The following is a 21790-nucleotide window of genomic DNA, read 5'->3' as shown; positions in this document are numbered from 1 at the left end:
TAGAGTAGAAATTAAAATCAAGATATTTATGGGGTTCAACTGTTTATTTTTGTTTTATTTCTGTACAAGCTCGAAATGTTCATTCAGCAGCTGAATCGCTTTGTCTTTGTTCTTCAACATGCTGACAGCTCCTTGAAACCGGGTCCCTCGAGCAGCGCCTTTGCCACCAAGAATTTCGCAAATCCTACACGCAGAATTAAAATTTTTGATTTGAACGATTTAGAACATCACAAAGAATAAATTACTTTGATCCAAGTTCCTTGACCACCTCCTCTGGACCTTCAAAAATCATCTGACCAGCGCCTTTTTCGTCTCCCCAAGTGAGCAGTTTGACAATATCTGCGCCCACGCCGGACAAAAAGACGCGCGCGAAACCAACCGCGTCTTCTTTCCTGTTAATGGAATGGCTTACTAACTTACACAACAAAAGATGAAATATCAAACCTGTGAACACAGACAAATTTTGGAGGTGGATCCTGTCTTTTTACATCCTCAGCCATCAGGGCAGCCACTTCCAAAGAACAGTCCTTCAAGTTCTAAAAAAATATTGAAATTAACATATAAATTTTTTATTTCAGTTTTGCTGACAAGATACCTTTTCAAGAGTTTTACTGGATTTGAGCAAGTTGAAAACAACAGTCTCGTGGTCATTGGCTCCATTTCTAAGCAAAATTAATTTAAAGGCTATAACACATAGTTACAATCAGAAAATTAAACGTACTGTAGCAATTTGGATAAATTGCGCTCTCTGGCAAGGCGCACATTGAAGTCTTTCAAAACTCGATCACCAGCCACAAATCTCAACTGCACCTTCTTCTTCACTGGAGCAATTGAAACTATTTTGATCATCTATAGATAACAGGGGAATACAGAAACCTAATAGGATACTTCAATAATAATTACTTGTAGCTGGCCTAAGGTGTCAACGTGAGTTCCGCAGCACATGTTCTCGTCACCCACCATGGCAACAACTCGGATTGGTCCAGTGTGATCAGCTGGAAGACCGCGAGTCACAGCCTGATCCAATTTGTTTTTAATTTGATTTAAAAAGGTAAAATAAAAACCTTTTCAAGGCCTGGATCGCCTGGTTCAAAAAGCTTGACTTTGACGGGTTCGTTGTTTTTTATTTTCTCGTTTACAGCTAATTCCAATTGCAACATCAGGGTATTCAAATCAATTTTAGGGATGGAAGTGATGTCTAGAATAAAGTAATATTTTTTCAATCTGATTTTATATATAATGAAAGTGTGCGCACCAAACTCAACCATGGTGTCGTCTTTGTTCAGGGACCAAGAGGTGGTGGGAAATTTATACATCTGCTGCAGTTTGGCCGAAATCAAGTGTTGAGCTGCAATACAAATGAAAACATTATGGATGCAAATTCAAACCTGAGTTGAAATATTTTTCACCTGAGTGCTGCTGCATGTGATCGAATCTGATGTCCCAATCAATTTCAAGAGAAACGTTTTTGCCCTCTTCCATCGGCTCATCAATGAAGTGGACAGCGTCAGCTCCCTTCCTCACCATTTTCAGCACCTTCCGCTGGTCGATATAGCCAATGTCGCTTGGCTAAATTTAAAACTAAATTTTTAATATGATCTTTACGATATAGTCACCATGAGCTTGCTGAATGAGTTCAAAAAGTTTATAAATTTTCACATTGGTTTTTTTGCATGAAAATGCCTTCTCTAATAGGTGAAAGTAATTTCAAATTTATTTTGATTGATAATTTAATCAAAATAGTAATTATGTGCACCATAGATAAATTCGCACTTCAATTAGAAGTTAAAAAATGTTACAGAGAAAGATAAGTTAGTGAAGATTTAAATCTTAAGAAAAAAATGTGAAAATAATCTATAAAAACATAAATGATGCTTTGGGCTATATTTCAATTTCATTCGTGTATTACCAAACTTCTTTTTTTAAATCGATATATTTTCACCAATTACAAATAATCCATATTTAAAAAACAAAAAATATTAAATAATAACAAAATTTAAAAATGATTTTTTCAATATTATAAAGCAATACTTGGCTATCGATTTTAAGTTTGTTTATTACCTGGCCACCACCCTCAGGAAAGATAATCGTGTCCTCAAGGACAACCTCAAAACACTTGTTTGTTTTGCCATCAATCAGTACCTCAGCCGGTTTGCACGACTTCACTATACTGCCGAACTGAAATAAAATTATAGTAACATAATATTTTTAATGTGTTTAAATTAGCTTGAAATATTAACCTTTTTTAAGAAACTGTCCTCTTGGCATTTAAAAACCATTGTTCTTCCGTTGTTCTCCCCTGTGGTAATTTTCACTTTTATTCCGATTTAAGAGATACGCCTCACACCGCTGAGAGCTGAGAGGAGTAAACAGAAAAAGTGAGAGTGATATATAAGCATCAGCTGGTCCTTCAGCCGGTGGGAGAGATATTTGCGGCTTGAATTTTGGCGCCAAAAACACGTGACTTCTGCACGCACATAAATACGGCCATCAATTTTCCCAATTTTCCAGCAGAAAAAATATATAAAAAAATCTGAAATATCGTAGTGCAATATCTATATATGGAAAAATTAATGTTTTCGCCACCCCTACTTTGGTATGGGATTCTCAAAAGAACTGGCTTGATGTGTAACCCCAGGCAGAAACTTTACCTTTACCATAAAATACAATTTTTTTTAAATTGGCAAAATACAAAACTCCCCTTGAAAAATCAGTCTCGTTAGTTAAAAAAAGATAAATATAAAGTCAAGTGCCAGGCTGTTCGATTTTTGAGTTGCTGCGAATTAAATTTACGAAATTTTCTCGGAATTCAGTGCTTTTTGTTGGCTCGTTTATTCACCAGATTGTTTATTGCACCTTTGCTTTTGATTCCAATGTTTATAAAGCTCATCAGCGACACCGGGTGTGTCGGTGACCTCTGGCCCGCCGCGCCTGCAGCCGCGGCAACCACGAGATCAAAGGCAGGCAAAGCGGATCGATGCTCTAGAGCAAACGATGGTCTTGTTTTCTAGCAGCATGTCTGTCCACTCAGCAGATTCGAGCTCCAGAGGCGGCGGGGGCGCGAACCTTGTGTGCTCTGCACAATGCCGAGGACGGGAGTTCAAAAATCGCCTTTATCGACTGACTATTTGTGGGCCGCGTGTGCGCACTCGCTGGAAGTAGAGTGACGCGAGAGCGAGCCGGAGTCCCTCGACTGGAGAACGCAAGGGTTGATCGCTTAGATTTCCAAACCCGCACCATAGCCATGAAGCTTTTTTGACTTCGGCAAGGGCCATGCTGCCTGCGCTGCTCTTGTGGGCAGCTGTGCTCGCCGCCCCCGCCGCCTCCACCACCACCGCCGCCCCCAAAGTCGTCAGACCGAACCCCAGTCAGCAAACGTGAGTTTCCGCCACTGGCCCGGGTGGGCTGTGTTTCTAAATGTATATCTAGGAAGTAGTTTTGGGAGGTAAAGTTGTTGAATTTTATTTCACCTCCACAGAGGGTTGAAGTTTTTGTTTCGCTATCAAGAATCTTTGATTTAAAAAAGGCAAAGAAAATTAGGTGACAATTTTTTAAAAATATATTAAACTTGAAACGCACACAGAAAATTAAAAATATTTGAAATTGGTTTTGCAAAAATTTATCTGGAGCAAATTTTGCTTATTGTGAAAGTTAGACAATTATATAGCAGGCCAATGAACACAATTTAATATCTATGAAGACGGCACGCGACGGTTCGTGTATATAGAAGAAACATGACAATACATACATTCCTCGTTGGAAGGGTTGGAAGTCATCTTTATTTTTCCAACTATTTTCGGCTGTCAAATGCTATTTCATGGAATAATAAAATACAATGAATTCATAAGTCAAAATTTTCTCAGAATGCACCAGTAATTTTACGATAGAAAATGTAATGGTTTTCGGAATAAATTAAATAGAATGATTTACTGATTTCTGTGTAAATTGAACCGTAAAAATTCATTATTTTTTTTTATTAATCCGCGAAATAGGGCTGCGGTTAACAGTCTAAACTAATTAGCAAAATAAAAAGACGTCCACGAGAAATCATTTTTTTTTATTCTTTTCTCCTTCTATAAGATATTTTATTTCTATACATTTCATATTAAAATTCCATTCCTCGCCAGCCTTTCAAAATGGAACTTCATGTTGGAGAACAAGCTGACACAACTGGCGGAACAGGTCACTCACTTCAAATACGCGCAAAAGGTGAAATCCACCGAGATATATGCTCTTGTTTGACATTTTGCACTTCCCAAAGGTTTACGAGAGTGACACCAAAAACGTGCGCTTGAGACAGTTGAATGGAGAGGGCATGCTCAAACAAACTCTGGGCAAAATGAAAGACTTGATTGAAAAAAAGGAGGCTGCCCTTCAGGTAAACTATTGATTTTTTAAAATTACAGCAAGAATCGACCAGGGAGCAGGTACTAAGTTGTGCTGGTCTATTCTTATTTTGCGATTTTATTTGGTAATTTTAAGATATGGTCATTCCCAAATTAATTTTTGCCCTTCAGAGGCTGGTTCGTGCGGCAGAAGAAGCAGTATCGAAACACAAGTACAGCTCAAGTCTGAGCATACTCGACGTGCCATATTTAAACATGAAAGACCTGCGCAAGGGCGACGATCGGCTGCACTTCAACCCTTCCTTTCAGCAGTACGTCACCCTGAATGAGTCTGGAGTGCACATTCCGCTCGAAATCTACGAAGGATGTGAGTAGAACAGACCTGACCAATACAGAAAGGCATGCCAGGTGCCCAGATCTGATTTTTAAAGAATTAGACCAAAACAGGGCAGCTGGTAACCCTTGGAACCTTCCTATTCTCTTTTTTACGTTCCGGGAAGATTGTTTAAAAAGCGAAAGATGGAACAGTTGTAAACAGCTAGGCCTGCCGGGCAGTGTGACCTTTTCAGGAGTGTAAAGCCTAATCATGTGTTATAGGGATGGGTCACCGCTACAAAGTGCTGTGGTGGCACGGTATGTTTGTCTTTGCTTATTACTCGCTTCTTTCTTTGCATCCGTAGAGCGCAAAGACAGCATCTCTATCAGCATCGCTCGCCACACGGCTGCTTCTATCCATATGATTTCTGTCTCATTGATTCATGATTAACATAATTATATATTGTTGGTTGAATCTCACGTTGGTTACTATCATTGTTGAGCTGTTGTTGATTATGATCCACGTCATTGGCCACCGCAACTGCTGAAAATTGCCCCACTTGGATTTTGGTCACAATCGCGAGTCTGAGTTTCGTGTGGCACTTCTCGGAGGGAAAGCGCAATTATTATCATATAAATGAGTTAAAGTTAACACTTTTAAATTTATTCATCTGAAAAAATCATTTTGGTTTTGTTTTACAAGATCGCAACTCATAATTTTTAATCTGCTGCCGCACTTTTTCATGTTATAGTTTTTCACAAAAATTGCACTTTTCCTCCACCCTGCCTGAACGCGGCGAAACAAAGCCGATAATATTCATCAGAGTTGATTGGCTTGCCGCATTTTAATCGCACACTTTATAATGGCAAACACACACCATACCGTGTGTTTCCAATTAATTAACAACACAAAAGTATATATATATAAAATATACAAATTTACGTTGTGTAAATGATCGTGGCGAGGTGAGGTATGTAAATGCATCGATCGTGAAAACAGCTCGCCCATTGATCCCATTACGGGTGCAGAGCCGCGCAAATTGATTAATTTCGATCTCGCGCGGCGAGAGCAGGCAGCGTCGGCAATTTCCAAGGCAGGCCAGCGTATGTATGAAAAATTGATTTTGCAAAAGAGCCAGTAATTTACTCGCTTCATTAGTTACTTTTGCGCCACACACATTATTGTATATTTATCTTGAAATATAATTTACATAATTATCGTTTTGATTGCTGCTGGAGTCTCACACGTTAAAACACGCCACACCATATTTTACTTGCTCCATTGTTGCTGATTGATTGCGAATAATGCGTATTATGTAATTATATATTAAATACACACACTGTTTTCGCTAAGATGCCTCAGGACAGCACCGTTATTTTCGCTTGACGTACATTAGCTCTGCTCTGCAGCGCGCGCCAGCAAGCAAAATTTTGTTCTTTTCACTACTATCGATCCTCTCTCTCCCGGGGACAGATCCGCAGATCCTCAACGGGCTCAAGTGGTCTTCCTCGCTGGACGCCGTCTTCCGGGAGAACGCACGCCTCGACCCCAACCTCCGGTGGCAGTACTTCGGCAGCCAGCGAGGTTTGATGCGGGTCTACCCTGCTTTCAGGTATATTTCAGCAAGTTTTTCCTTTCTAAAACAGGAAGTATTAGTTTCGTGTTTGTTTACGAAAATTTCCTGATTTTCAGAAGGTTGAAAAATTTATCTTTGGGAATATCAAATTCACGGATGGTTCTCACAGCAAATTTTTGGCAGTTAAATAATCACGTGAAGTGAATGAAATAATCAGATTAATTAATTCATTAAATAAAATTTTAGATCATTTTTTGACTTTAAGACTTAACTGATACTGATTTTATATATGGTCGAAGATGGCCTGACGTGCCCGACGTGCCCGACTTTTTTGACGTCCGCCGGCGTTCGTGGTACATCCAGGGCTCAGTGTCGCCGAAAGACATGATCATCATGATTGACACGTAAGATGATCGAAAGTAAAAAATTCAATCAACGTGCGTGACAAGGCTGCTTTCGCTTGGTGACTTTTCCTCAGGAGTGGCAGCGTGCACGGCCAGACGTTTGACATCATGAAAATCGCGGTGAAGGCGATGCTGCACACTCTCGGCGAGAACGACTACGTCAATGTTGCGTGGGTGAGTGAGCAACAGAGCACAAAGCATTCCCTCGCGCACACGAAATCGAGCAATTACGGTCTGGCTTAGCGTCGTTAAAATATTTTGCCGAGGAAAAATATGGCCACAAAAATAAACCAGTATATCGATTCATTTGCAAATAATTTTATATCCCTGTCTCTAAAGAGATTTGTTATGAAACTCAATATTTGTTATTTAAGTTACTTCTGAAAATGTTGAGTTGAAAATTGATCAAAAATTCACTGTTTTTTATATGCTAAAGTTTAACAACGAGGTGGACTGGGTGGCGCCTTGCCTGCCAACCCTGGTGCCCGCCACGAGCCACAACAAGCGTCTAATGTTCGACGCGGTGGATCAGCTGCAAGAGGGCAACTACACCAGCTACTCCTCGGCATTGGAATTCGCCTACGAGGCCTTCAGGATGTTCGAGGAGTACAAACAACCCTGGGAGGGTTCCAATTGCCACAAAGTACTTATTGCAGCCTGCTGCACTCACGTTTTGTCAATTGCATAATTTATTTTCCTGATAAAAGAATGAATTTTGAACTGAATTAATATTTAAGCGTAAAATCTTAATAAAAAAATCGGCAGAAAATGCTAAGATTCCAAACACATTTCTCTGGAGCTTTTTTAAAGTTTTTGTTTTTCCGGAAAGGTGATCATGTTCTTCACGGACGGCGGCACCGAGTGGCCCGAGGAGGTGATCAAGAAGTACCAAAACGACACGGTCACACGCAACGTGCGCATCTTCACCTACGCCTCGGGGCCGCACCCCATTCCCACGGTGATCCTAAAGTCGATCGCGTGCACCACCAACGGATACTACAACACCCTAACCGCCCTCGCTGCCATCGGTCCTCGCGTTCAGGCATGTCAACCCTATCAGTTTTATTCAGAAAGAAAAATCTCTAAATTAAAAATATTTCAATCTTTATTTAATTCAGAAAAAATGTCCCCATGATTTTCAATAGAATATTAATTAATGTGTTCGCGATATGTTTTTAACACACATAATTTAAAGAAACAAAATTGGAGTGCTTTAATTGCATGTTGGATTTGCACTTCTTATATTTTTTTTATAGAAAATGTGCCAAATTTGGCATGAAAACAGTTTATAGCACAACAAATAAAATATTTGTACATTTCGATCGCAAACACTATAGTGCATGGATAAATTTTAACGCCGGATGAGCGGCAACTTGCGCGTCATCAGTGACGCACGGGCTTGCATATTTGCCGCCGTCGCAGGCGCTCTCCAAGCTGAAAATAGTTCGCGCAACGGTAATAACAAACTAGGTTATTGTTTCTGAAGTGCAGTCTGCTTCCTGTCTGACTTAAGAGTTGCTCACATCCGCAATTTAAATTACGCCTCCTTCCGCAGGACTATGTGAAAATTCTCGGCCGTCCTTTGATTCAATCCGGCGAAGACACGCTTTACCAGTGGACCAACTTCTACAGAGATATAGGAGTGAGTTTTATTGATTTATTTTAAAAAATCAGGAAATTATTACAAAATCCCTCAGGGCCTTGGAATGATGGCCACTGTGACCTTGCCTGTGGCGAATCTGACTGAAGTGGGTGTTTACATAAAATTAAACTTTCTCTCCATTAATTTTTACATTCGTATTTCATGACAGAAAAACGACCAAAGTTTGGTCGGAGTGATGGGCATTGACATGGCGTTGAGTGAATTGGAAGCTCAGTACTCGAAGCAGATCATCGGCCCTCTAGGCTATGGATTCGCGATCAACCAAAACGGGTTCGTTGTGTTCCACCCGCGCCTCAAAGACCAGCAAGCTTACATGGAGGTTCGGACTTCTCACTCTAATTTTCATATATAATGTTTTATTTGAACGAGGATTGGTTCAAAATCTGCAGGAGTCTCCCGACCTGGATATATTAGAACTTGAGGGTCACCGATTAGACAGCAATAGGGTCAGAGAAGCGATGGTGTTGGGAGAGTTTGGCTCTTTCTTAAATGTGTCACACGTGCAAATTTCGGACTCGAAGCACGCTTTGCCCATCAGGATGAATTTCCACTTTGGACAAATTGGGAATTCTACGTTCAGGCAAGTAAAGTAAAATGACAGATAGAGGCTGTTGGTTTTTCTTTAAATCAAAATCTTAAGAAATTTTATAGTGCGCATATTTTTATCATTAAATAAATAAACCAAAAAAAGACAAAATTACAAATTTGAAGTTATCTAATTTGGGTCCAATTTTTAGATTTTGCTTGGCATTGCCAGTGGGGCATGTGGCCTTGGAGGTGAGCAGCCAGAGCCACGAGGCCGGGCTCCGTCTTGACAACAACAAGGGCGTCCTCCTCGCACCGTGGGCCTACTGCGACGGCCTTGAGGAGGATCCCAGCGTCATGCTTCTCTCCGAAGCTATCGCCAACAACACCAACAACTGCAGTAAGCAATAATTAACTACACTTTTGGTACAGGTATTGCATGGTTTGCGTCTCGCAGGTTTGAAAGGACAAGCACAACACCTTCTATGGGACGCTGCCAAAATCGGTCAAATTTGGAAAGAGTGGGAAGGGAAACCGGAAGCGCGGGTGAAGAGCAGATTTATTTTCACGGATAGCGGCATCACTGCGGTCTACCCAGAAACGTGAGTGAATTTATTTCATTCATATTGTGGTTTCATGAAATTGAAGATTTAAAAGAGTCTTGTTATTACAAACGGATAACATTTTTTACTAAACTAATTAAATAATAGACGCCAAATTGGCTTAAACAATTTACTGCAGCTTTCTACATGTTTAAATTGTAAAAGCACTACATATGTGAATTCTCTATCTATCAGGTCAACACGAACGCAGCCTACGCAAGCACTTTTCCTAAAAATAATAGTTCTTTTTATCGACAACGTTTCCCTTCTTCAGATAGTAAAATAATAAAAGAGAGACAAAAATGAAAAATATTTTCCAGGTTATCTATGAGGGAAGCAATTATATAGTGAATGACGCATTTCCTGCATTCAGGGAACCTAGCCGCTTCTTGTCAAACGTGTTAAAAAAAAAAGAAATATAGGAGTAAAAACTAAAATGCTGAAAGTGTGGACGCGTACAAATTAAAACTGAGTCACAGTTTTATAAAAATGCCACATAAGCATTTCTTGACAAATAGAAAAAAGCAATAAATTGATAATTGTTATTATGATTAAGTTTAGTCAAACAAATGACCAAGAAACTTTTAATCTTCATCCAGATGTAATATTTTTTTGAGAATTCTTTTTTATTTTCATCCTACCATGCTACATATTCAAAACTTTTTAATTTTATGATCTTATTACACCATTTTTTAATAATGATTTATGATTTTCATTTTTTTTTAAATAAAAACTGATTCTTTAATATTGTATAATTTGGATACACTCTAATAAAATGAACCGTCAAAAAGTTAAAATAACGGGAGGAAAAAGACTTTTTCTGAAAAGGTCGTACTTTAAATCATAAAATAGTTAGATCCGTGCTACCTTGATGTTTCTATCGTGGTTATGGACGCTCAGGAGAAGTCGATCGTTTCCATTTGAGAGCCAAAATAAAACAACTTTATTACAAATTGTAGTATGATCCGAGTGCTTAATTTAGGAGGCATATTTTTCTTTTCATTTTCATGCAGAATGCTATATTTCATCTAACATTTTATGAATATTGAAAACTGCAATATGCATTTTTCAGGGAGAAAATTCACTACATGAACCAACGCGATCCCAGCCGCAACGGCTTCTTCAAACGGGCAGCTAGGGCCAAGGCGTTCGTGTTCGACGTAAAGCACAAAAAGCAAGGAAAAGGAATGCGCGTTGAGAGCGTGCTGGTCGGTCGAAAAATTGCCGTCAAACAGCAAAATCAAAATTATATCGCTGCAGGTTCGTTCTCTTTTCCCTTTTATCGTGGACAAAAACTGTAGCTGCGCGCCCTACATAATGTTTCAGTGGTCGGTTCCGAGGTGGAGGCAAGCGTGATAAGCAAGGCCTTCTTGGACATCACCTCGACAGGCTTTGACAGCGACGATGTGCTCTGCAACAAGCCTGACGAACTCGCTTGTTACCTGATTGATCAGGGCTCGATTGTGATCGCGTCTAATCAGCAGAATACAAAGGTTAACACGCGAGAGAAAATGAAAAAAAAATTAAATAACAATTAGAGTGAAATCAATCACAATAAATTAGGATCATAAAAATCATTAGACAAACAAAACAAAACAACGAGAAGGTCTGATTTTGATTCAACTTGTATTTTATTAGTTTAAAGAAACTAGTAAAATTACCAGGTATCATTTCAGATCACACAGGACACGCAGTAAATGCTCAAAATGTACAATTAATGTGCTCGTTGAACGTCGTTATTAGATATTTTCTTGACATTTTTTGCGAGTTTTATGGGAGGCTTTTCGGTAAATTTTAAATCGCAAATTATATAATATGTATTGTACCCCAAGATATTTGGCGTTGAAAAAAATTGCAAAAACAAAGTTTTTTTTTTGAAGTTTTAAAAATGAAAACGAAAGCGAATATTGTTCTGAAATTTGTACACAAGTTCACTCTTGCTTTTGTACTATTTCCAAAAGGCTTTTCAGAATTTTATCAGATGCGGCAATCTGATGAAAGTTACGTTGATCACAAATTTTCGGAAAATGAACCGTAATGATCTTTGACTGTTTATCTCTCAAATTTGGTGTCCATTCGATCAGGCTTAAATCAGAGTTAAAATTTGAGCACATGCATGAGATAACGTGTTTTCAAAAATTTCACTTAAAAATGCAAAAATTATTTTCTTAACAGATAACAGACTCTCACAGAGTAAATCAATGACTTTAGTGAATTTCTTTGATTTTGCTTGAAATGGGCAGAAAATGTATTTTACTACTCATGGCATTTTTCAGATCTCAAAAAAGTTAAAGATAGAAGGCGTAATTTGAGATTTTTGGCCGCAGGTGGGCAGCCGGCTGAGCGAGTCGGACGCTCAGGTGATGTCGCAACTGCTTTCGGAAGGCGTGTTCGAGCGGGAGCATTCGTTCAGCCACGAGACGTGGTGTCCGAAGCGCAAGACGCGTAAGCAGATGCTGGCCGAGTTGGCGGCGGCCGGCGCCGTGCGCCACTCGCCGCTGCTGTCGTGGGCGTCCAACGTGCTGGCGCTGGTGGACACGCTCAAAATGGCCCTGTCCACTATCCTGTGGTGGGGCCTGCCGACGCTGAGCGAGACGATCGCCGCCGTCGGCTGGGAGCCCAGCGTCGAGCGCAACTTCAGCTGCGTCCAGCGCGCCACGTGGCTCTTCCACTCGGGCCGCTTGTACTCCGGCGACTACGAGTGCGACGGGTGCGTCCGGCCCATCAGGGTCTCTTTCCTGCCTGACCTCGCCCTCATGCTGGTCATCGCCGACGCGCCATGCCAGTGCAGAAACAACGCATATGTAAACATCGGTGGGTTTTAACTACAAGAGTTTTAAAAATGTCGCGAAATATGAGATTGGAGTTTCGAAAGTGCCCCATGACCTCTAATGTGTAAAAATTTATTGTTTGCATTTATGGGGTGAAACAATCTTTTGTAACTAAATCAGATTGGAGAAAAATTTTAAAAAATATTTTTAGAGGGGAAATATACTGTGAATGATGGTTTTTCGTAAAAAATTATTTTTGTTAATTTTATGTGTTTGTTTAGATGACTCTGAAATGGACGCCTGCAAACTGAAAAGCAAAATCAGGCTTCGTCCTGCAACTTGTTACGATCGGGTAAGCGTAATATAATTTTCAGTCCCATTTTACTTTCCTTTTTAACTAAATGTAAGTTGTGAATTTTAGATGGTTACTGGACTCGATTTTTAACTAATTTTGTTTACAAAATATAAGTGGGATTTTTGCCAAAAATTAATAATATTTTTACAACTAACTTAAAAAGCCAAAAGTTTTCGACGAATTTTTTCATTCAAAGTAGGGCTAATTTTCTCCTTTTTTATTCATAAAAAATAAGTTGACCAGGATTAAAAAAAAAAATTTGAAGAACAATTAGATCTATAAGATTTCAAAACTAATTTATTTTTTTACATTCAAATTTTCAATCAAAGTTGCAGTTAATAATCATTTATATACCGTAAAAATAGGTCGGAGATGGGCACTTTGAGAGAATTCACGATTTTATCAAAAAATAGTTAGTGTTGTCAAAACTTTTTTCCCTACACTTCTGTTAAAAAAATTAAAATGACAAAAATAGGATGAAACTTGCACGAAAGCGCTGCACTTTTCACACGTAAAAACCTATCCTTTCTAAATAACCATGCACCTGAAAATATTTCGTAAGTAAAATCCAACTATAAAGCAAATCTTTGGCAAATGAGGTTAAATTATACTGAAAATGAAGAAAAACTAAGCGATCTTTCGTATTTATATGTTTTTAGGTGGTTCTAATACTGCTAATCATGATTTTAATGGCCTTATATTGCACAAGATGTTCCAATGACGATTTAAAATTCAGAAAAATATCGACTGTCTAAAATTCACACTCTCATAATGGTGCTCATATTTTAATGAAATAGATCTATATCTATTTATCTATATCTATAAATTTTTCGTCACTGCCCCCAGGATACTTCCGCAGACTGCGGAGTCTCCTCAACCAGTTCGTCATCAACAACCCCCCTGACACCGGTGCTGGCGGCGGTCGCCGTTTTGCCACTGTTGCTTTGCAACTCTAGAGGACCAGGCTAAAAAGGCTACTTTAGTCGCATCCACCCTGCGTTGGCGCTGCTTTCTGTAGATTTCGAAAAGATGGATCTCAACACGGGGGATTGGGGCTTTGAAAAAGTCGCATGCCAATTTCTAGACTGACTTGATAAGTTGTGATAGTTGAGAGTATAGGAGTGGATAAAAGGAAATGAGCAATATTCTTGTTTGTCATTAACTTGTTACATTTTAAATTTATATCTTTTAGAGCGACCTTGATTTTCCTCCAGGAAATACGAAAGGGGTTGCCAAACAAGTCTTGTACACTCAGTTAGTTTTTATTTAGTATATTATTTTTGTTGTTGAATTATAAAATGTCATCTGCTTCATTATACTTATACCATTCACTTAATTCTCCTAGTTTAAATAAATTCCGAAAATAACAAAATAAGATTATGCTAGTTTTTTTTATCAATGACCAATTCCACAGGTTTCCTCTAGATAATTTATATGCGGCATCAGTTTGAGATATTTAAGAATAAATTATTGCCCAAAAACTAAATGAAAATTTATATCAGGCAAGAAATTAATTCAGCATATAAATTCATTTAAGTAAAATTTAAATGACAGCTGGGACTTATTGAGCCAACTAGAATTTGTGGGTCGTTTGCTATAGCTACAATTAAAAAGAACAAAACTATTAAAAAAAGTGTGAAAGGCATAGCAAAGTGGGAGAACGTCCGTTTGTTATCACTTGCTGCGCACAAAAGTTGAAATTGGCTGCTCATTCCCAGCAGAACGAGTCTGGCTACCGTGCAAAATGTCAAAAAAGCTACTGCAACTAGCAGCGCTCTTGCTGTTTTGCATCATTGAGCGTAATTTGATAAATTTTTAACTTCATTGTTATTCACTGAAAAATCTCAAATTTCATAAGAAACTTGTGGAACTGCTACCCTCGGGACACCAGAGCCGGCTGATTTAAACACTTACAACTATGTCGTGAGTTGACCACGTTAAACAACTGGTAACAAAAATCACTAAAGCGTCCCCCTTTTTAGGCAAAGTTGGTCAAAGACTCATTTATTGAACAAAGCTCGCCCATATTTGTGATCAGTAAAAAATACGCACTTTCAGGCACGTTCATTATGGAATACACGTAAGTTTTATCCACTTCCTTATTTTATTTCAAAATCGTTTTGATCAACTTTAATTTGTTTGCGACTGGCGCAGAGACACAATCGATGATTACATAATCACGAGTGGCAATCCGTCAGTGCCGTTTACTTACACAATTGCACAAATCAACTACCTTGATTTTGGTTTGGTGACGATCAAAATCTGTGGAAAGTTCACTCAGGACCCAATGCAACTGACACCTGTCCTTTCCTACAATTTCACCACATCTACGACGGCCAACCTAATATATTTTGAGGAGGACGTGAGCAATGTCTTTCAATACTCCTTATTATATTAATTAGTTCAAACGTAGACTTTAATGGAATTAACTGCACCTGTACCGTCAGGCTGCGAATGCGAACAGGACGCTGTGTTGCAGGCTGCGCATGACATGGACGCAGCGCACGAGGCTTGCATTATGAAAGATAGCACGCCTGGCGCATGCAGCGTATGTGGAGAGTAAAAAGAAGCTGCGATTTAAAATACTAAAACCCATTTTTTGCTCACACTTGCGTAGCTCATCCTTGACGCGGCGCCCACGTACGTTAGAGGAAATGCGATGGTAATTGGAGGGGTTGGTGTTGCGTTTCTCGACCACGACCATTGTAATAACGCAACAAGCAATTTCAATGCTGGCTCCACTTACGTCAAAATACAGCCTTACTACAACGATATCCTTAAATCAGCTATTGTCGACTTACCCTGATTAATAAAGGCAAAACTATGCTGCAACCTTAAAATATATTTAATTGTGTTTTTAGTCATCATGTCAAAATTAATGTTTAAAGAAGAACTTGAGCTTGTTTCAAGAGAAGTTAAATGAACAATAATTACTTAATATAAACTCATGTCTAACTCAGTAAACAATATTTTAATTGACTTCAGTTAAATAGAGAGCAGTCAATAAATGTCATTTCTTGGAGATTAGAATATGAAACTATAAAGAGCTAGGGAATAAATTTTCATAGTTTTCAAACAACAAAGTTAGCAATGGAACTTGTTTTTTAACAAACGGGCAGACTTTTTTATTCCAATTTTAACCATTCGTTTTAAGAGGCTAAAGAGCACAGTATTCTATCGCTGTTTCACCGATTCACTCAGGAAAATCAATCAAAACACTCGTCATGCACACAATGCATGGATTCACTCACACACTTTACAAGTGAGCTAATCTAGGATAGCCGAGCGGCGCACACAGTTCAGTAAAAACAGTGACAACAGTATTGGTTTCGGTGTGGTGGTTGCGTGGCGGGGACTGGTAGGCAGATCAGTAAAAGCGCTTTCTCGACTGCTCCTGCTGCTTCTGGTAGATCATGATGCCGATGACGACCAACACAATCACGGCCAGCGTGCCAAACAGCATCAGTAGGAAGATTTTGAAGCCGCTCATAGAGCTAGGCTTGACATCGTCTATGTGGTCGCGTGGCGCTTCAAAAAACGCGGCGGACGGCAGAATTTTTGACCTGTCCTCTTGCACCTGAGCAGTTTATTATAATTTATTTTTGAGAAATAAACTGGGATCTTAACAATTTCCTTTAAATGGCTAGAAATTTGACGTTAAAACAAGATTTGAAGCAATTAAAAGGGAATTAAGCTCTTAGCAGAAAGTGAGCAGTAAAAAATCAACGACGTGGTAATTATTAACTGCGTGCAACTGCATAATATGTCTACAATCACTAATTAGAGTTATATTTAATACGCTCTGCTTTGGTGGATATTTGTTATCAGTACTTATATATTTTTGTTAAGATTTGGCCAAATCTGAACGGATCAATTGGTAAATTATTAATAAAATGATTAGTTTATCATGCAAATTAATGGTGACTTACATCATCAGGAGAGTCGAGTTCGTACAACTTGATGGAAATGACGTCGTGAGTATCTGAGAGGTCTCCAGTTGCTGCCGAGGCTCCAAAGTAGTAGCCAGTAGGCAGGCGGACGCCCTTGACGGAGAGGCACTCCTTCCAAGCTGCCTTGTTTTCAATGTCCGTGGAAACTGTTCAATTAATAGGTGTTGCAAAATTTGATTAATGGAATTTAAAATAAAAATGAAATGCGAAGGCATGATGGAATTTGACTAATTAAGCAGGACGAAAATATACCAGTGAGAGTGTCTTTTTCGTATCTGATGTTGACGTGTGTGTCGTGTTCGAGATTTCTAAGTTTTGCCTCGCATCCAGCCAGTTGTGTGTGCGTCCCATCACGGTCATGATCATAGTGAAGGGAGCCATTGTTTATCATGGCTGAAATATACGGGTGTTGATGCTGAAAAATAAATATATTTTTAACTAAAGATATAGATAGGAGTACACAACTTTAGTTACATTATGTGGACCATTGTGGTTGCTGTAGGTGTCCACGATGATGGCCAGACCCTGGAAGAAGTCGCGGTTGCCGAAGACCGGACCGCCAACCATCCGGTCCTTGGCGTACCAGATCGCGAATCCATCTCCATATAAGTCTTTTCCTTTCCCGTGCACCTTAAAGTGCACATGCAGCTCCCAGTTTTTCACGTTGCAAGGCTGGAACGTTCGTTAGCTAAGTAGTGTTTTTTTCATGGAGATGGAATGCACGAACTCACGATTGTATTCCAAATGGCGCCCTCTTTGCTTTGGAGATCTGGTGTCAGTCTGATGTAGTTGTTGGTCACCATTGTGCTTCCCATGAAGTCCCAATTGGGAATAGACATGCTCGAAGCTGAAACACACGTTTCCAAAATTAAAACGAGTCAGAAGTTAAATTTTTTAAAGCCAGAATTGACCGCAAAGTGGTTATTTTTTTTAATTGATATTGTAATGTTTTTTACTGTATTTTTTTTTATCTAAAACCTTGATAGGAGATAGCAGTAAGAAAATGAGTACAATTTAGTTTTTTCTGCAAGACGAATTTTTAAACAAATCATAGGTATAAAAAAACTAATAAAATTTGTCAATTAGTTGAATTATTTTGAATTATTCATTTCCACACCCAGGCAACTTTTCTTGGATCATAAGCAGAAATCCGAATTTTGGATGGTAAATAAGAAGCCTACTTTTTTATTTCTACAGCAAATTTATCAAAATTAAACGCTATTGTTGAGGAACAATTACAATTTCTAAACGTGTTCGTGACTTGGAAATTTTAGAAAGTTAGTTTTATCAAAGTCGGCGGCCATTGGAGGGTGGAGTTTTCGTGGCAATTTATTTTTATATTTTTTATGAAGAGTAGAGTTTCAAACGCGTCAGCCCTTCCACAATTGATAAAAGCTTAGATTGTTGAGGAGCTTGGGTGCCAGGGCAAAATCAACCAAGCCACCATGACGAAAGGTTCGGCTACAATCGCCACGGTGCTCCTCCTCGTTTGCAACTTGCAGCGTAATTCTAATTTCAGTAATATACCCGTTTGATCGATAAATTGCTCCGTAGTGGCAAGACTTCAAGGATTGATATCTGATTTGCCTCCGCTGCCGATTAATGAATTTGTGGCACCCGCAGCCATGGGAGCTGAAGAAGTGGCCTCTACGACAACGTATTTTTATGTCGTGAGTAGCGATGCGTTTCCTTCCAAATAACAATGAGCAAGAACTCCGAACGACTCGCTTTCAGGTTAAGCTGTTCAAAATCAGCGGAATAGAAAAAAGCACTCCGGCTTTCGTCCTAAGCTCTAGGTGGGCACTAACTGGCACCTACAATTTGTCCCAAAGGTGAGTTTTGTTAAGTAAGTAAGAAAACCACGTTGGTGTGATGAAAGACGCGTTTGTGAGACATTCTCTCGGGGACCTCAGGGTAGGGTAATTAGTGCCCAACAAAAAATAACTCTGGCAAAAAACGAATGTTTTCAGAGGGGAATTACCCAAAACGATTCAATTTTTTGAGTTAATAGCTTATATGATGGAACACGAGCCACTCAATTTTTTTTATCAGTGATCATCAATATAAACTTAATCCGCAATAAAATCACTTTGAATCTAAACTTAAGATTTGAGAATTTGATGAGAACCTTGCTGAGGCGAAATTAACGTTATGATAGCGACCAAGCGGCCGACTATGGAATCCTGGCAAAGAATGGAACGGGCACCATGCTGGTGCCTGTGTCTAGGATCACGTATCTCGACTTTGGACTTGCTCTGATCAAAACTTGTGAGAAGTTCAAACAAAACCCGATGCCGATGACACCCACGCTGATGAACGACTTCTCCAATACGCAATCGGGCTACATTGTGTACTACAAAGGCGACGTAAGTTTCTAGAGGCGGTAAGCGAGGCACTAACCGCGGCGTTCGCCCTTGATTAGGTGCTGTACCGGCGCTCGGTGAGCATTCCCTCTAACTGCGAATGTGAGCGGGACTTGTACCTCTACGAAGAGCACGATATCGATACCGAATTCGAGGCTTGCCTAGCTTATGACACTACTGCCGGGGCTTGCTCGGTAAGAGCTGGTAAAATGCAAATGGCAGGTTTTACAAAAAAATCAAGTTATTTATAAAGATTATATTTTGTGGGAAGCTAAATGATTTATTTTTTAGCATGAGAATAAATTAATCCTGCAACTCTATTTATTTATTTTTTGGTTAAAAATGAATAGGAACCGCGCAAAATATTCGGCTAATATAAAGCGTTTTAATTTAATTAAATATCTGCAGCTCATTGCGGACAGCAGCACGCCGACCTACGTGCGGAGCCACGCTTTGATAGTGGATGGAATCGGTGTCGCCTTCCTCGACCACGATCACTGCGATGCAAGCTTTGCAGATTTCGTCGCCAGCCCAACCTACATAAAAATCGAACCGTACTATCCAGAAATTGTTGGCACGGCCGTTGTAACAATACCGTGATTTTTATCGCTAAAATGACTTCACAAATGCTACTACGGCACTTTCGGCCTTTATATGAAGTTTATAACGTCAAATTATTAAAAACGATGGAATTTTACTGACATTGGAAATAAAATCATAGTTAAGGTTTGTGAGTTCAAAAATGGGTTGAAATTTAACCCCACCAGGAGTACTGAATTTGTTGGTTTAGGTGTTTGTGGGGTGTTGTCGAGGAGCCCAGAATGGAATTTTAACCAAATCCACAAAATTCTTTCAGTGAAAATCGAAAAAAATGAAATTTTTGTTGCTGTTGGAGCACGTCTTACGATGTCGCCCATAATTTTCCATTTACTAAAACGACGCTGACAAGCTTTTAGCAGGAAAGAGAACTTGCGTGCTGTTGATTTCTTTTGGAGAACACATAAAATTTAAAATATAGGAACAAGCGAAAAACGTAGCCTGCGTCAGCAGCGAAACTTCTTACGCAACCTTGACAGGCATTCAACATGATATAGAAGTACAATAGAGAAAAAAAGTTTTATATTTTGTCCTAGAATTTTTAAATTAACGATCTTTGACATCGATAAAACTTTTTTTGATCTTTTTATCCCTGTCCGAGGACCGGGAAGGGCGCGAACTGCACTGGCACGAATGCTGAAACCCGGGTCCCAATAACATCGCGAACGGATAACATGGGCGCACCAGGCCGCACAGGGACCCAGCCCACTCAAGGGCCAGTTGCCTCCGCACCGAGGACTGCATTGAAACGCTAGACATTCGTCCCGTGAAGCCAAATCACGCATGCTGGAAAGGTGCAAACCAGCAAGTAGCGAGTCGGCGCCAGTGCGCCTCCCAGCCCGTTGAGCAATTTGAGCATTTCGGGTCACTAAACTAACCATTTTTCGCCATCTCTGACATTGGGTAGCCAGTATTAGATCTCCGAACTGCTCAAATACCTCACATTGCTTTGACACTCCTAAGAGTGCCTTAACAATGCGAGCCAACGGGCTGGTTAAAACATTAACTGAAATTAAAATTCAATGCACCTTATATTGCGAAGATTTATTAGATATTAACAGTCTATATAGCCCGCCATCCCTTGTTGTTCGCCAATGGAAGTAGCCACTGTAAATCAAATTTAATTAAGTCAAAGAAATTTTCCTCACCCTTATTTCAATTTTCGACCGTTTTTTCTGTTTTAAATATTATACATCAGTTTTATGATTTTTATCACCATCAATATTATTACTCTGAAAGAAACAAATCGCATTAATGCTGTAAGTGCCTCCTTGCAAAACATAATGGTATTTTAGTCACGCCTGGTTTAAACTGTTAACTATATAAATACATATTATTGTAATCTATCAAGAACTAAAACATCGGGACAGCGCCGAAATAAAATTAAAATATTATGTTTAAATAAAATCCGGTCATGGTTTCCTCGTTGCCATGATTAGGAATTTATTTTCCGTTTCGTGGGAGTTGTTTTATGTACTCTCACTAAAGTTATGAATAAAAAAATACCGGAAAATATATTTTCTATTTTACTTGCAGGAGAGTATACAGCTCTCATGTTATATGTAGGGCTTTACATGTTAAGCTGAAACTATTCATAGCCGTGAAAATACATAATATCGACGCTCTTAGCATAACGAGGAAACTACAATGCCCGGATTTTATTGCAACGATCATTAGAACAGTCCTTGAAAGACTTCTTCGATAAAACGTAAGTGTCTTGTCTGACTGTGAGGTACGAGGTACGTAATAAACAGTCATAATGATGACGTTCATTATATATTTGTCATTCGCTGTGAGCTGTGACGCTTAAGTATCTACATTAACATAATAAACTTTTGACCACACATTGAGAGCAAAAAATGATTTCGTCTGTTGTCGCACGAGTGGGTAAAAATTGGGCTGATAAGAACTACCGTGATGCACAGCATTGAGATTCGGAAAAAATTAACAATACGGCAAATGAGAGGGAATGAGTTTGTAGAGTTTTAGGTATCATAAGAGTTTTACAAACCTTGGTATGGCTTGATGAGCGAGTGCTCTCTCTTCATGTAGTCCTTGGTGTTCCATTCGGCGCTGATTTGTAGAGCGCAAAGCAAGAAAGAAACTAAGCCGAAAAAGCTTCCCATTTCTCCAAGTCTCTTTTTCTCCGACAGGCCCGTCTAAAAAGCGAAATCACAGACACATAATACGGAATTGATTTGATAAAGTTGTGATGTTGACAGAACGGTCGAGAAATCTGCGTGTTGTGAGGGGGCGTGTACCTAATTGCCTGTCGGTGGATTTCAGTGGTACCATCCCATTAATGTTTTACTAATGCACAAA

At 39.3% G+C, this 21790-nt stretch overlaps 4 protein-coding genes across 5 annotated transcripts; 2 read left to right on the top strand and 2 right to left on the bottom strand.

Moving 5' to 3' along the window:
* Positions 1–25: 25 nt before the first annotated feature.
* On the bottom strand, positions 26–2371 carry LOC135946737 (alanyl-tRNA editing protein Aarsd1). Its single transcript, XM_065495091.1, has 11 exons — positions 2241–2371; positions 2062–2178; positions 1410–1569; positions 1256–1348; positions 1065–1198; positions 904–1017; positions 722–849; positions 596–662; positions 445–536; positions 246–392; positions 26–184 (listed from the first exon to the last, which is right to left on the bottom strand). The coding sequence occupies exons 1-11, from the start codon at positions 2277–2279 to the stop codon at positions 55–57; spliced, it is 1221 nt and encodes a 406-aa protein (XP_065351163.1). The 5' UTR covers positions 2280–2371; the 3' UTR covers positions 26–54.
* Positions 2372–3095: 724 nt separating this feature from the next.
* Positions 3096–13921, top strand: LOC135945941 (voltage-dependent calcium channel subunit alpha-2/delta-2-like). Of its 2 annotated transcripts, XM_065493892.1 has the most exons (21): positions 3096–3377; positions 4128–4209; positions 4262–4378; positions 4518–4713; positions 4944–4979; positions 6136–6274; positions 6538–6642; positions 6717–6816; positions 7079–7285; positions 7472–7684; positions 8198–8284; positions 8340–8390; positions 8454–8624; positions 8695–8885; positions 9043–9230; positions 9288–9432; positions 10505–10692; positions 10759–10925; positions 11760–12246; positions 12485–12555; positions 13405–13921. In XM_065493892.1, the coding sequence occupies exons 1-21, from the start codon at positions 3274–3276 to the stop codon at positions 13525–13527; spliced, it is 3168 nt and encodes a 1055-aa protein (XP_065349964.1). In that variant the 5' UTR covers positions 3096–3273; the 3' UTR covers positions 13528–13921. The 2 variants fall into 2 exon arrangements, with proteins under 2 accessions (XP_065349964.1, XP_065349965.1); XM_065493893.1 differs by lacking the exon at positions 4944–4979 and having other exon boundaries at positions 3098–3377.
* A 277-nt stretch (positions 13922–14198) lies between these two features.
* LOC135946487 (uncharacterized) lies at positions 14199–15373 on the top strand. The gene is made up of 6 exons (XM_065494713.1): positions 14199–14357; positions 14417–14481; positions 14541–14638; positions 14713–14920; positions 14972–15106; positions 15176–15373. The coding sequence occupies exons 1-6, from the start codon at positions 14303–14305 to the stop codon at positions 15362–15364; spliced, it is 750 nt and encodes a 249-aa protein (XP_065350785.1). The 5' UTR covers positions 14199–14302; the 3' UTR covers positions 15365–15373.
* A 282-nt stretch (positions 15374–15655) lies between these two features.
* LOC135946486 (vesicular integral-membrane protein VIP36) lies at positions 15656–21732 on the bottom strand. Its single transcript, XM_065494711.1, has 6 exons — positions 21480–21732; positions 17240–17355; positions 16983–17180; positions 16761–16923; positions 16488–16654; positions 15656–16135 (listed from the first exon to the last, which is right to left on the bottom strand). The coding sequence occupies exons 1-6, from the start codon at positions 21592–21594 to the stop codon at positions 15926–15928; spliced, it is 969 nt and encodes a 322-aa protein (XP_065350783.1). The 5' UTR covers positions 21595–21732; the 3' UTR covers positions 15656–15925.
* Positions 21733–21790: the final 58 nt, after the last annotated feature.

The sequence above is a fragment of the Cloeon dipterum genome, chromosome X, assembly GCF_949628265.1.
Source record: "Cloeon dipterum chromosome X, ieCloDipt1.1, whole genome shotgun sequence".
Taxonomy (NCBI): domain Eukaryota; kingdom Metazoa; phylum Arthropoda; class Insecta; order Ephemeroptera; family Baetidae; genus Cloeon; species Cloeon dipterum.
This window is presented reverse-complemented; position numbering and strand designations above follow the sequence as displayed.

What these genes read in the sequence shown, in the direction of transcription:
- LOC135946487 (XM_065494713.1), top strand. Translation starts at nt 14,303, where the DNA reads ATGTCAAAAAAGCTACTGCAACTAGCAGCGCTCTTGCTGTTTTGCATC. An exon ending in GCTGTTTTGCATCATTGAGC is followed by an intron (nt 14,358 to 14,416) that starts GTAATTTGATAA and finishes AAATTTCATAAG; the next exon opens with AAACTTGTGGAACTGCTACC. An exon ending in TAAACACTTACAACTATGTC is followed by an intron (nt 14,482 to 14,540) that starts GTGAGTTGACCA and finishes CCCCCTTTTTAG; the next exon opens with GCAAAGTTGGTCAAAGACTC.
- LOC135945941 (XM_065493892.1), top strand. Translation starts at nt 3,274, where the DNA reads ATGCTGCCTGCGCTGCTCTTGTGGGCAGCTGTGCTCGCCGCCCCCGCC. An exon ending in CGGGTCTACCCTGCTTTCAG is followed by an intron (nt 6,275 to 6,537) that starts GTATATTTCAGC and finishes ATATGGTCGAAG; the next exon opens with ATGGCCTGACGTGCCCGACG. An exon ending in CTGCAACTTGTTACGATCGG is followed by an intron (nt 12,556 to 13,404) that starts GTAAGCGTAATA and finishes CACTGCCCCCAG; the next exon opens with GATACTTCCGCAGACTGCGG.
- LOC135946486 (XM_065494711.1), bottom strand. Translation starts at nt 21,594, where the DNA reads ATGGGAAGCTTTTTCGGCTTAGTTTCTTTCTTGCTTTGCGCTCTACAA. An exon ending in GCGCCATTTGGAATACAATC is followed by an intron (nt 17,181 to 17,239) that starts GTGAGTTCGTGC and finishes CGAACGTTCCAG; the next exon opens with CCTTGCAACGTGAAAAACTG. An exon ending in AACTCGACTCTCCTGATGAT is followed by an intron (nt 16,136 to 16,487) that starts GTAAGTCACCAT and finishes TAAACTGCTCAG; the next exon opens with GTGCAAGAGGACAGGTCAAA.
- LOC135946737 (XM_065495091.1), bottom strand. Translation starts at nt 2,279, where the DNA reads ATGGTTTTTAAATGCCAAGAGGACAGTTTCTTAAAAAAG. An exon ending in AATTTATCCAAATTGCTACA is followed by an intron (nt 663 to 721) that starts GTACGTTTAATT and finishes AATTTTGCTTAG; the next exon opens with AAATGGAGCCAATGACCACG. An exon ending in GTCAAGGAACTTGGATCAAA is followed by an intron (nt 185 to 245) that starts GTAATTTATTCT and finishes TTCTGCGTGTAG; the next exon opens with GATTTGCGAAATTCTTGGTG.